This window comes from Carlito syrichta, unplaced genomic scaffold, assembly GCF_000164805.1.
Source record: "Carlito syrichta isolate Samal-C Ts95f unplaced genomic scaffold, Tarsius_syrichta-2.0.1 Scaffold308018, whole genome shotgun sequence".
Taxonomy (NCBI): domain Eukaryota; kingdom Metazoa; phylum Chordata; class Mammalia; order Primates; family Tarsiidae; genus Carlito; species Carlito syrichta.
Window position 1 is genome coordinate 3016 of NW_007252114.1, and position 13664 is coordinate 16679.

A 13664-nucleotide genomic window follows, 5' to 3' on the forward strand; every position below is an offset into this window, starting at 1 on the left:
AATCCATCAGGCTCTGTTGGATTAGAAAACTCAATTACTAGGAATATCTTCCAGAAGCCAAAATTCATGGCCTTGAAATTTTATTAATTTTTTATGACTGAAAGTTCTGAGAATTGGTGACTATATTAAGAAGCATGAAGATCTTCTGAGCTGTGTTTTAGAAGTCTATGTGCCAAAAGATTGTTCAAATCTTCAGAAGATAGATATGCTTTTGTTTGAAAGCCTGACTGAACCTGTCTTATCCTGTTTTTCAGAGAAAACATTTGAAGTAGAATCCTAATCATGTATCACAGAGCATTGCCCTTGACACTTTGGGTACTTATGTTTATAAGAGCTGCAGGTAAGTGATTATAAATTTTCGCAAATATACTTCATTAGTAATTGAGAGAGATATCAAGGTTTTGGGAATTTATATGTGAAGGTGGCACCAAAGGAGCTAAACTTATAAAAATAAGTGATTTAAGATTACTTTCGAAAGTTGCCAGCAATTTGGTATGCCTGGCATAGAGAATGGAAGATTCATAGGTAAGGGGTCAAGTAAAAAAGATGCACATGGTATTATCACAAAAGATGAGATTCAGCCCTCTGAGTTTATGTAGTGAGAGCAGGATGCAAAAACTTACATCTTGAAATAAATTACATTTGTCTGAGATCAAAATTGACATCATGCTATTTGAAAGTGTACGTTTTTCCTCCTGAGAGGAAGTCAAAGATTCATTTCATATTTTGGATAATAATAAGGAAAGTAAATGGAAAAATAACTTATAGGTCTTTTTGAAAAACAAAAAACAAAAAAAACAGACTGAGAAGGAAAGTGGTAAGACCAGGAAGCTCAAGTAGACATCATAACAGATGTCAAACATTCATTTTAATTTTTTAGCCTTGACTGCTTGGAGGTTTTTTTTTTTAAATTAAGAATTTCAAGGTTCTGTTCTTGGAAGAAGAGTTCTGTTGTTGAATAGCAAGGTTTTCCTTAGGCTTTTGGGGAGAAAGTGGGAGCACAGATATTTACTTGCCTTGATTTATTATTTAGGAGAGGGAAATGCATGAACCCATATTGCCTACTTTGAGAATTACTGCTGAAGAGATAGCAGAGTTAAGCTTCTGATACTTTCAAATAACATAGGCCCAGTCCTGGCATATATTTACTTAGGTGGTTTCAGTTATTGTTGAGATCCAGGCAATGCAATCCTACCCAGATGTTAAAGGAATAAGGTAGAGCTTTTCTTGATGTGGAATGAGTTGACAGAAACTACTGAGTGAGAATGCAAGGTGTGGGAAAATGTGTCCTGAGTCCCAAGTTCGATGGACGTACGCTCATAACATGGCTCCCCATTACAACGAAAGAATGTTTTTGACACAGTAACAGCTGTTCAGCCTGTTGTGTAAGTTGTCAAAGTTCTGCCTGCCTGTCCTGTTAGGTACTTGGAGAGCACCTTCCATGAATGGTTTATCTTGACAGCTAGGACAATTTTCCACATAGTAGGAGTCACTGAGTGTTGGAGTCCAGCTCCACAGGATTCAGGAACCCAGGCAGGATGTGTGGATAAGGCGAGAAACGGGTCGGACCAGAGTTCTGTTTCGCACTCTGGCACCGAAGCACAGCAGTGCTGATTTATTTATATCATAATTTTTGGCAAGCAAATATCAGTAAATTAACAGTAAAAAGTGATTAACAATTAATCATAATCATAAGTTCATGACGTGATTGTGATTAAGATGCTTACGTATAATTATGTGCTTCAGTAATGTCTACATTTTTAATATATCTTAGGAAAAAAGTTAGCTGTTCTTGGAAATAGTAACTTATTAAAAGGGCAAGGTTAATATTAGATAAAGGTTAGCAAGTGGAAAGTAAGACTTATATTCTATAAAGGTAAATAGTCTATATAAAGGTGCTAGGCATATAACCTATATAGTTTCCTTCTCTTATAGTGGGTAATGGTTTAGGCCTAATGATATTAGGAGGAGGTGGCTGAGTATCTAAGCCTATCTTTAATTGACTTATGGTTTCATTCTCACCATTCCTTGGTACCACAGTTTTATCAGAGGTTCTTTGTTCGAACTATTCAGGGAACAGTTAACGAGACACAGCATAGGACTAGTTAGTGTTACAGATGATTGTGTTTGTTCTTGACTATGTGTCATGCTGTTCCTGGAAATAATTTTTCTTGGATCTAGTTGAGACACATTGTTTTTGTAAGTTATGTTGGTGCTCATACTGAAACTATTATTTATCATGGATTTGTGAGCAGCCTCCTTTTTCCAAGACGTAACTAAACAAACTATTCCTATGAAGCCTACGCAAAACAGTTTAATGGGAACATAGTGGTGGCCATGACTTAAAGAGCAGTCATGCAGAATTTTCATCAGGACTTTCCATGGGGCCTTGCTGCTTGCACAGAATCTCCCTGGGGCCTTGTCTTCCAGAGAGTTGTCCTCACTCCATTCCCATGCTGGCTCCAAGATTGTCATGGCCCCCACCCATTGAGTCCAGTGGATGTGAGGTGTCAGCATCCTGCAATTTTCCAAACTCAAGACGATTCCAGATACAGATTGTATTCCGCAGGGCATAAATTCTTGGTTTAGCTGGGTTCTTATTTTCTTTTATGGAAGTTCCTGCTCTGGCACTTTGAATTCCACTCATTGCACCCATCAAAAACCATTTCTAACAAATATATTAATCAGCAAACACTCTAATGCTAAGCATAAGATTAGATATGTGAGGCTACCAGCTGCCTGAAGCGTGTGTGTTCACCTGCCATCTATACATCCCTGGGGAGTATGTAATTCACAGTAGGTTTCTTCAAATGATAACTACCTCCAAACAGCCTATGTCCATCAAAACACAGGCATATATGTTCATAGAAGCCTTTTCAAGACTAGCCAAAACCTGGAAACCTAGAAATAACGCAAAGGTCCGATAGACATTTGTCCAATAAACCAAATATCTCTACTTTGTATTTCAACACGGAAGGAGTGATACATGTTTATATGGGGGTGTTCATTGCAAACAATCCTCAAAACTGTGGTAGGTCATTATCTGTTACTCTTATTAAGAGTAATATTTTCTCGTAAAAGGTGACATTTCCCTGGTATAGAATGAATGAGTGATTGGTCAAGTAGTAACATGATTTATAGAATGAATAAATGAATGGTCAAGTAGTAACACTATTGGGTATTACATAAGGGTGAGAAAAGAACACATTCCTTGCTATAAGCGGTAACATATAGGCTATCACAGCATCATGATGCACAAAAGATTCAGACACAAAATAGCACAAATTTTATGATTTGTGTACTTTATAATAGTAACTCTAAAATGAGAACATACTTGAACAGATAATGACCTACCACAGTTTTGAGGATTGCTTGCAATGAACACCCCCATATACACATGTATCGCTCCCTCTGTGTTGAAATGTAAAGTAGAGATTGTATGACAACCAGCGAACGTGTAAGAGTGATGCTCAAGAACTCCTGTGCCTTCAGGTAGATTTGATCCATGTTTTCAAAGAACACTTCCGCCATGTCAGCCACTTCCTCTTTATGTTGTGGTTAATGACACTGAGTTAAAACGAGACTGTTGCTTTGAGAAGTAATCTCAAACCATAGAGAGGGCATTTTGTCCATGTCCTCAGGTGTATGTTTTATTCACCTTAAATACTGTCATTCTCAAAACACAGTACGTCCATTCTGAAGCCTCCGGAAGACAGGATATGAAAAAGGCCCATCCATGTTGACTTTGACCTACCAAAGTATACAAGGAGGGAACTGAGCACTATTTCCACAGCCAGAGAATCTGAGTTGATTGAGAAAGAAGGAGAATAAGAAAGCTGTCAAAGAGAGAAAGTGACAGACACTCAAATTTGGATTAGTATTATATTAATCAATCCTTGGTAACCTACAGCAGTATCACATTTGCACACACCAGAAACTGCAAAGTAAACCTTTAAGCGTCCCACACCTGCCCAGCCCATGGTAGATTGGTCAAGCACAAGGTATATGAGACTTCTCAAAGTGAAGGTTTGGAACACCAATGCCCCTAGCTTTCTTTTCTTTTCCGTGGAGACTTCTCAGCTGGGGATGTATTGGAGCAGGTGTGGCAGCACGGTGACATCTGTGGCTTTCCCTATGGAGAAGTTACCATGAATATTTTCTCTTAAAAGATGACATTTGCCTGTCTTCTAGATATGGTATGTTATGTTCTGATTCTTTCCTGTTTGGGAGAAGCTGTTGGAAGCTTTGTCTTCATCTATGTTCTGAAAGTGCCTTTTTCCTCCTAGTGATGAAAGATTGAGGCGAAAATAAGGGCACCCACAGGAATGTGGCTCTGAGATTTCTCAGGATTTATCCTGGTAACCTTGCTTCTTTACTTAATGCATGAGGAGACCAAAAAAAAAATTAACTTTGTCATTTTGTTTTTTTCTTTTTACGCGACCAATCTTTAGAAGAATCTTGTACTTCACTTTTCTACATGACTGCGGTTGAAGGGGAACCTTTCTATCTGAACGGCTGCTTAGAGTCACAGACTAAGAATGACACTGCCACTATCAGATGGTCCCGAAGCCACGGATCACAGGAACTTGTCAAACTAAACCTAAGCAGTTCACCCAGAATTACTTTGCTTGATGATATTTTGGAGTTTTGGCCAGTTGAATTGGATGACAGTGGTTTATACACTGTCGAAATGGGGTAAGTGTACCTCTGCTTTGTTTTAGTATATTTCATAGCACCCTTGGCCTTTGTTCAGCAATCAAAATACAGTAATCTGAAGGGTCAGATGATCCATGCAGTTTTTTTCTCCCCTACTGTCTACAACACTCAGTACTTCGTTACTGAAAAAATAAATCTCCCTATGTTAATTTTCTTAGCGATCTTAATAAAGGAAATTCGTTGATAGGATTTCCTTTTGTGGGATCCTTGTCCATGATAAGAGAAGATTGAATGAAAGTCAGTTTCGGAATTCAGCAGCTCCTGTTGTCTAGATCCCACAGACAAATGAAACCTATGACTCAGACTTCGTCATATTATTAATGGGTTCTAAGGATGACGACGTCAGGAAAGGGAGGCTGTGTCAGTTTCGTGGGGACGTCTTCAGGCTGGGGAGCAAGATGGGGTTGAGGTAGACATATCTGTGTCTCGTGTGCAGGGGTGCCTTGGGAGCCAGGTGGCAGTACTGGTGGAGTGGGTGTGTCTGGCGACCAGTCACAACCCCACAGTGGGGGGAGTTAGAGAGGGGAGCCCAAAAGGGGCTTTGCACCCTGCCCATGACTTGGCCCTTGATTCTGCCAGGATCCTCATAATCAGGAAGCAGGGCATCTGTGAAATGAGAGCAACTAGCTGGAAGCACCAGCCACTCCTGTTGGATGTGGTTCACTGGACACATACCTACCTACATATGTGTATCTTTGTGTAAAGATTTGGGGGTGGTCTGCAGAGAATAGCTCAGGGCCAGCTGTGTGGTGACGGTGTGCTGTCAAGTGTGGCAGATTCCTTTGAGAAGCGCTTCTAGAGTGAGTCTTGGTCATTGTCAATCATGCCTCTGAGAGCAGAGTGCAAGATCACAGGGAAACCTTGATAGCACTCCTCATGCAAAACATGAGGTCATTTCTGTTTGCTTTTATATATAAGAACTTCCAGAGTCAGAAAGAAATGAAAGGACTCTTTTTTAAAAACATTAAATTTTTGGTGAGCCTTTAAGAGAGTTAAGTCAGAAATGGGTCACAACTGGGTCGTTTCATAGCAAGCTAAGGAAAAATGAACTCACCAAGGGCTAGAGGAAAAGGAACAAACAACTGGCCTCTCTACCCCTGATTGAATGAGGCCATGATTTAAAGGAGCAAAGTGTTCTGGACAGGGCAGAGAGGGCATGCTGATGGGAAGAGCCAGTTGTCTGTGACTGTCACTTGGAGATGACAGGGACAGGGACAAAGAGCATTCAGCATATTTTTGACATGGAGGGTTGAGAATACAGCCTGGATTAGGAAGGAAATTGGAGTCATCCAATTAAGGTAGGATATCAGAGAGATGAGGAAAGACCAGGTAACGGAAGGAAGAGAGCAAGAAAAATCAGCAGGCTCATGGTGGATGCTGGAGACCAATCACTGTGAGAGTGAAAGGACTGGGAGATGCAAGCTTGATAATGGTTTGATAGGCAGTTGAATTCTATGTGGGAATAGGTTGTTTGGATACCTGGGAGCCCATATGATACAGACAACTTTAGACATAGCGCAGTTGGTGAGCAGTGTCCTGTGTTTGCTACAGTGTGTGTGTCTGTGTATGTGTGTGTGTATTTGTGTGTGTGTTTGTGTGTGTGTGTGTGTGTGTGTGTGTGCATGCACACCAACTCAGGTGAGTAAGAATTTGTAGTTTGGTGTGGAATCCATCAGTGACCAGACCCTCTACCTGGGTTCTCCCCTTTGAACTATAATCCTTTAGTTTTCTAGGAGTCCATTGCTAGTAACCAAACTCCTCTGGGGACTTGTCATGTAATCAGGCAGTGGAAATCACTTTTGTCACATTGTTTTTTTCTTTTTATTCGGAGTCTCACTTTGTCGCCCAGTACAGTGGCCCTGTCATGGCTTCTGCAGTCTCGACCTGCTGGGTTCAGGTAATCCTTCTGCCTCAGCTTTCCAAGTAGCTGGAACTACACACGCCACCACGCCTGGCTAAGTTTTGTTTTTTTAAAATTTTTTTGTAGAGATGAGGTCTCACCACATTGCCCAGGCAGGTCTCAAACCTCTGGGCAGAGGCAGTCCTCTGGCCTCTGCCTTCCACAGTGCTGGTATTATAGACATGAGCCACCACACCCAGCATCCATCAAATTTTAAGAAAGAAATCAACTAGGAAGGAAGGAGATACATGACAGAGTTGAAGAAATGTAAGTAGGGAGACAAGCACATGCAGAAATTTCATAGTCAGATTCTAGGCTGACGGCTGCAGGTCTGGCTTGGTGAGAGGCCTTGGAAGAGAGGGCTTGAGCCTCTCAGTCCCTTGTGTGTGGATCGAAGTGAGTGGCTGCCATCAGCAGGAGGGGCCGGGGCCAGCAGAAAAGGGATGGTCACAGGTTTGGGTCAGTCGGCAGTAGCATAACACCCACCTCTGAGCTCCTTGCTGTCAGGAGCCTTGAGTTGCTTGTTTCAGCATTCCCAGTGCAGTGCCCTGCACATGGAGGGTAACCAGTCCGTGGGTATTTGTTGAGGGTTAGGAATTGAGGATAGCAGAGGAAGAGTACAACAGGTTCTGACGTGATGGGTGTGTTCATGTACCCCATTTCTGGAAGCAGCTGGTCTGAGAGATCTGGAAACGTCTCTCTCCAGCTCAGTGAGGCTGAAGAGTACAAACACACGAGAAGAGGATGCTGCTGATGCTATTCTGGATCCTTTTCAAGAGCTGGGCCCGTCTATTATGAACCTTTAACCGTGACAATAGTTTGCTGCCCTCTCCAGCCCTGACTCATCTTATGCCCCAAGGTAAAGGGCCAGATTCACACGCGCTGTGAAAGTGCAGTATCGTGCAAAGCATTCCTGGCCTTTGGGACCCAAGAGACATGCATTTGCTGGTCCTATCCTGCAACAGTGTGTGGCTTGGGCAGGTTGTTTAACCTCTCCGACATTTAGTGTTCTCCTCTGAGCAATAAGGCAAAGAGTCATCTCGCTTGCACATACATGCTACGATACCTGAAACTCGGTAAGTGCTGGACTTTTCTTCCATCCTATGTTAGACACACAGAGCAACTTCACCACAAGTGTCTGCTCTGTTTAGTGTATGGATCTATCTACCACAGGTGCGGTGTAAGCAAACATCCGATTGCAAATGTTTTCTCTTTTAAAAGTTCCTTTAAAAAATATTGTGAATATTTTTTCCTCTTCCAGATTAAGAACAACTGTAAAATCTGTTCACACTCACTTTTGTTTAATAAGGCATTTAAAGTGCTAATACAGTTATGCTGAGGGCAGCGGCTGCAGACTTTGGTTTACTCCATAGTAAGAGAAGGGGATTTGCAAATACTGCCACGAGAGATATGAAACCCAATATACACGCACACATTCAGAAAACAATGTGAGGAGTTTGTTTATAGACTGCATGAAACCTCTCATCCTGGATTAAGACTCTGGGAATTTGTCTATCACCAAAGATCAGTGATGTTGAAAACGTTTGCTTTTCTGACATCTGTAACGTGTGGCTTGCAGAAGGGTGTGTGTGTGTGTGTGTGTGTGTGTGTGTGTGTGTGTGTGTGTGTGTGTGTCTTTCATTCATTGCCTCCCTGAATAGTTGTTAAATCTCTTGCTGCTCTAAATAAAGGAAACAGGGTTTGGACATCAGTGAATCAGTCTCTTTAATGCACATAACTTTATTGCAAATGGAGTCTACACTCTATTGCATATATTTTAATGAACATATTAGTTCATTTTTAAAAAGTGGAAGATGAAAAAATATTTTCCCTCATGCAAAAATAAGGGGATATTTATTGGACTTATAAAAGGGAAAGTGGGTGGTACTTGCAAAGTCTCTGTAGTAATTATAAAGTAAACTCACCTTTATTTCACAGAATTTATACTAAGACATGGAATTTAAGTGTCATCAGAAGAAATGAACACAGCTGTTTTAGCGAAAAACGAGTAACTAGTACAAGCGTGGAAGTTGGAAAATCTTTGCAGTTATCTTGCAATGATGCATACTATGCATACTATGAGAAACGGGTGAAAAACATATCTATGATTAAGGTATGCTTTTAAAATATTTTAACTTAAGATTTGATATAAAAGATTAAGTTCCCAAATAAGAGGCTGATGGCTACTGTTTTGGCCTCAGAACATAAAGCTTTCTGACACCACACAGCTCACTTGACCTATCTGAGCTAAGTGACTTCACGGGCTTGTTGTAAAAAGCTGATATGTAGTGTATGTATCACAGTAGCTGCCCTGGATTAGTGTTCATGACTTCCCCTACTGTGCCCTTCCTTCATTCTCCTTTTCTTTCAATAAATTATGTTAGCCGGGCTCGGTGGCTCAGCCTGTAATCCCAGCGCTTTGGGAGGCCGTGGTGAGTGGATTGCCTGAGCCTGCAGGATCCAGACCCGCCTGGGCAACTTGGCGAGACCTCATTTCTCCAATAAATCAAAAATGGTAGCGCGCGTCTGTGGTTCCAGCTACTTGGAAGGCTGAGGCAGAAGGATCGCTGGAGCCCAGCAGGTCGAGGCTGCGGTGGCCGGGAGCGGCCACTGCACTCCAGTCTGGACGACAGAGTGAGACTCCAACTCAAAAAAAAAAAAAAAAAACAACCAAAAAAAAAACCCCCCAAAAAATTATGTTTTAGGAATGCTAGTTTAAGGATTTTCATTTTCCTGTCATGTATACTTAACATTTAAAACTCTATTGCATATATTTTTCTGAATATATTAGTTAATTTTATCAAATTGGAAGATGAAAAAACACATAATAAAGAAAGCAAAAATGACTCATAATCCCACCAGCAAAACACATTCTTTTTATCTGTATAAACAGCTGCTTTTAAAAAGTGGTTTATAGGCCGGGCATGGTGGCTCACATTTATAATCCCAGCACTTTGGGAGGTGAGATGGGAGAATTGCCTGAGCCCAGGAATTTGAGACCAGCCTAAGCAACATAACCAGACCTTGTCTCTACAAAAATTTTAAAAAATAACCACGCATGGCGGTGCGTGACTGTAGTCCCAGCTATTCCAGAGCTTAAGGAGGGAGGATCACCTGAGTCCAGGAGGTCAAGATTGCAATGAGCCACGATGGTGCCACTGCACTCCAGCCGGGTGACAGAGTGAGATTCCGCCTTAAAAATAAAAGTGGATTATCTTATTTTTGTGTCTTTCTTTTACCCATTAAACATTATATTGTGAGTATTCTCTCACATCTCTATACTTTCTTCCAAGCATGGGATTCCCTTTTGCATGGGCCTGATTTCATCTAACTAATCCCCTTAATGTTGGATATTTTTGAGTTTTTTCTTTTTCATTATTATTTAAAGGCTAACATGAATATTAGTTCCGTAAGTCTTTGGGTATTTATACAATTAGTTCCTCAACCAAATCCCTAATTTAGAATTGTTGGATCCAAGGCCATGAGCATGTTTATGTGGCTTTTGATTGACTTTATCAAACAAGCCTCCAGGGAGCTTTGCTGGTTTTTTTTTTTTAAGAAAGCAGGATTTATTGAGGAGAGAAAAGCTCCCATACGTTCTAGAATGTTCAAACATCTGACATTGAAAATTTCTGACATTAAAATTTCTAGTTGTTTTATTTTTATTTCTTTTCTTAATAAATTAAAGTTTTATATAGATTTATTGTATTTTACTATTCTTTTGTAGATTGCCTGTTTGTTTTCTCTGTTTTTTTTTCAATTGGTGTACCTTATACTTGTTGAATTGTAAGAGCTCTTTTAGACAATGCTGTGGAGATTATATGTACGTGTGTGTGTGTGTGTGTGTGTGTGTGTGTGTGTGTGTACAGCATGTGTATAAAAACATACTCTCACAACCATGCCCATACAAAACACAAAATTATATAATTATATAATTTCTGTAGAAAAGCAAATCTGTATGCTATAACTCTGTCATGGAAATTTTGGGGACCTGTAACAGACAGTGGTCTGAACAGAACTTGGGAAAATGGAAGCAACTGATAATGATTTCTCTGAAACTTTTGTTTGTACTTCTTGCTTGAACACTGTTTACTTGTGATTTTTCCAGACCTCTTACCTGAGATGTTTTGTAAACATTTGAGTCAGTTCTGAGTCTACTTGACTCATTTTTGGTCAAATATGCAAATGTTTACAGCACATATAATTAGTGTGTTTTGGGAAATCCCCATATCCAGATATTTAAATTTAGAAAATAGATGCACCAGAGATAGTTATAGCTAAACAACTGACCGCAGGGCTAAGTATTTTAAGCCGGTAGTCTGATCTTGACCTACTTAAGAGGAAGGGACAAGGAAGCTAAATCAGTAAACAATTGGAAATGAAAATGAAGAGTCTCTGATATTTTCTATGTTTTGGAAAAAATCAGTTTGGCTTTATAAAAATTGGGCTGATACGTTAACAGTTTACGGATGTGAGGTGCACATGTAGGTGCTTTGAGGGCTCATTCTAGACACCGTGGTTCTAGCTCAGTGGTTCCCAGCTTTGAGGGAGAAGTCTGTGGGCAGTAGGTTCTCCTTATGCGATATTAGCAGGAACAGTAGTCAATGGTCAAGGACAGCCATTCAGATCCAGTCTCTCCCACCTGTTCCATGTACTGCCTCAAGGCCTCTGTGGGTGACTGATGGGCTCGATTTAAGAGGGTGACTTTACTTATTACAATTATTATTAATTCCTGGGACATGTACAGAGATGTGTGTGTCAGAGAAGACGCTCCAGTGTGCCTCTGGATTTGAATATTCTTTTTTTTTTTTTTTGAGTTGGAGTCTCACTCTGTCCCCCAGACTGGAGTGCAGTCGCCACTCCCGGCCACCGCAGCCTCGACCTGCTGGGCTCCGGCGATCCTTCTGCCTCAGCCTTCCGAGTAGCCGGAATTACAGGAGCGTGCTACCACGCTTGGCGGATTTTTGATTTATTGTACAGATGAGGTCTCGCCAAGCTGCCCAGTCGGGTCTCGAACCCGCAGGCTCAGGCAATCCACTTACCGCAGCCTCCCAAAGGTGCGGGATTACAGGCTGAGCTACTGAGCCTGGCGAATCTGAACATTCTTAATGCTTTTCTAATCAGACCACCAGCCTCTGGTGGAGACGTTGAGGTGGGTGGGAAACCTGCTAGGCATCCAGTTTCTGAGTAATTCTGCTCACACCCCACTACCCATCTCCAGAATATATATCGTCCTGGGTGCCTAGAATTGGACTGAAAGTGTATGAAATAGAGTTGAGACCCAAGCGGGGATTTTTGATATAGTGTTCTCTCTGTCTCTCTGTCTCTGTCTCTGTTTCCATCTCTCTCTCTCTCTGTCTCGGGGTGTGTGTGTGTGTGTGTGTGTGTGTGTGTGTGTGTGTGTGTGTGTGTAAAAGAGAGATTAAAGGGACATGGTGAAAGCTCCAGCGCCCATGTTGGCCCGGTGCTCAACTTCTCAGCCCATGGTCTAATGATGATGGTTATGACGGCAAAGGAGCTGCATTTCACTGTTTCAGTGGAAGAGTGTCATATCATTGGGGCCTTTACTCAGGAATCCCTGGTTTCCATTCTGTCTCTCCATTTCTCCGAATGCCGTTAACTTTAAAAGTTTGAATAGTTGTGACATGAATATGGCTTTTTAAAAGTATTTTTACTTGCTTTCTTAAAATCAGGACTGTGAAAAGCCACTCTCGGATTCATCGATAAGCAAGAATGCCAAGTTGGAAGATCAGGGCTATTACTCCTGTGTGTTTTCCCTTCATCATAATGGAAAACTATTTAACCTCACCAAAACCCACAATGTAACTATAGTCAAAGGTCAGAGAAATCTTAGAATTGGGAAGAAGCAAATGTATTTTAATAGAACAAAATGTTTTCTTCTAAAAGCTGTGTAGGAATCGAGAAACAACTTTTATGGGATTGTGACCACACCACTAGGTCATGAATAAGGATAAAAACCTTCACTTCAGCTCATTTACCTGGCAAAAAGAAAGAAAAAGAAAATGTTTGTTTTTTTGGCAGCAAAAGGAAGTTTATATGAAATAACCTCACATGAGTCAGCTCTCTTTTACTTGGAATTTGAGTAAATTGTGGAATCTTTTGTTGTTAAACTTACATTTTCACTCAACAAGCATTTATTGAGGATATATGTATACAATAAACTGCACTTAGTCCTGGAAGGTACGAGATGCAAAGAAATAAGAAATGAAGAGAGTAACTTGATTATGATAGCCAGGAAATGTGATTATACCCAGGAGGGGTAATGAGCTAACTGGGGTGCCATCCTATGAAACAGCATCATCTGTGAGGCCAGGAGTGTGGGGGGAAGTTGGAGGAAGGACAGCTGCAGGAGGCTCCCTTTGACCTTGGTCTTGGAGGGTGAGTGTCGCGAAGGACACGCTGGGGACAGGGTTCTGGTCAGGAGAGTGTAAGGGACACAGGTGTGGTGGTGTGAAGAGGAGGATGCCAATAGTCTGGTGTGTCATGGACCCAAACTGTGGCTGATGGAAAACAGAAGCCTGAGTTCTTTAAGAGATTGAATTAAACCTCACCCGGTGAAGAATTCCCTCATATGCACAGCCAGTAATTGATCATCCGGTCCCTTCTTGAGAATTACCAAGAAACTTACTAAGTGGCACAGCAACTTAGTCCGGATTGTAATATCTGATTGTTTAAAAGCCTTTTTTTTTTTTTTTTCCCACTGAGTCCACAACTTCACAGGTTAAGTCTGGCTCCTTAAAAATGTTAGTGCCTTCGATTATTTGAAGACAGGTGATTTATCTACTCTAGGCTTTCTTTCTTTCTTTTTTTTTTTTTTTTGGTCGTCCTGGGAAACTCTAAAACCCACATGATGACTCATTCAGCAAAACCTGTGGGCTCACAGTTCACCTTGGCTTTAGCAGCGTTTTTCCTTTTCACTTCAACTCCTAAACTGAACACTAATTTTGGCGTCATTGGTCACAGAAGCAATATGTGGGCCTGTAGCTGTAACCCCAAGCTTAGTGTCCTCGTATAAATCAAGGTTTTG

At 41.1% G+C, this 13664-nt stretch overlaps 1 protein-coding gene across 1 annotated transcript in view; it reads left to right on the plus strand.

Moving 5' to 3' along the window:
- Positions 1-282: 282 nt before the first annotated feature.
- Positions 283-13664, plus strand: part of IL18R1 (interleukin 18 receptor 1) — a 32035-nt gene continuing 18653 nt past the window's right edge. The window contains exons 1-4 of the mRNA XM_008064780.1: positions 283-340; positions 4455-4695; positions 8555-8729; positions 12310-12454. Of these exons, the coding sequence (XP_008062971.1) occupies positions 283-340; positions 4455-4695; positions 8555-8729; positions 12310-12454 (619 nt within the window). The remainder of the gene's footprint in view (positions 341-4454; positions 4696-8554; positions 8730-12309; positions 12455-13664) is intronic.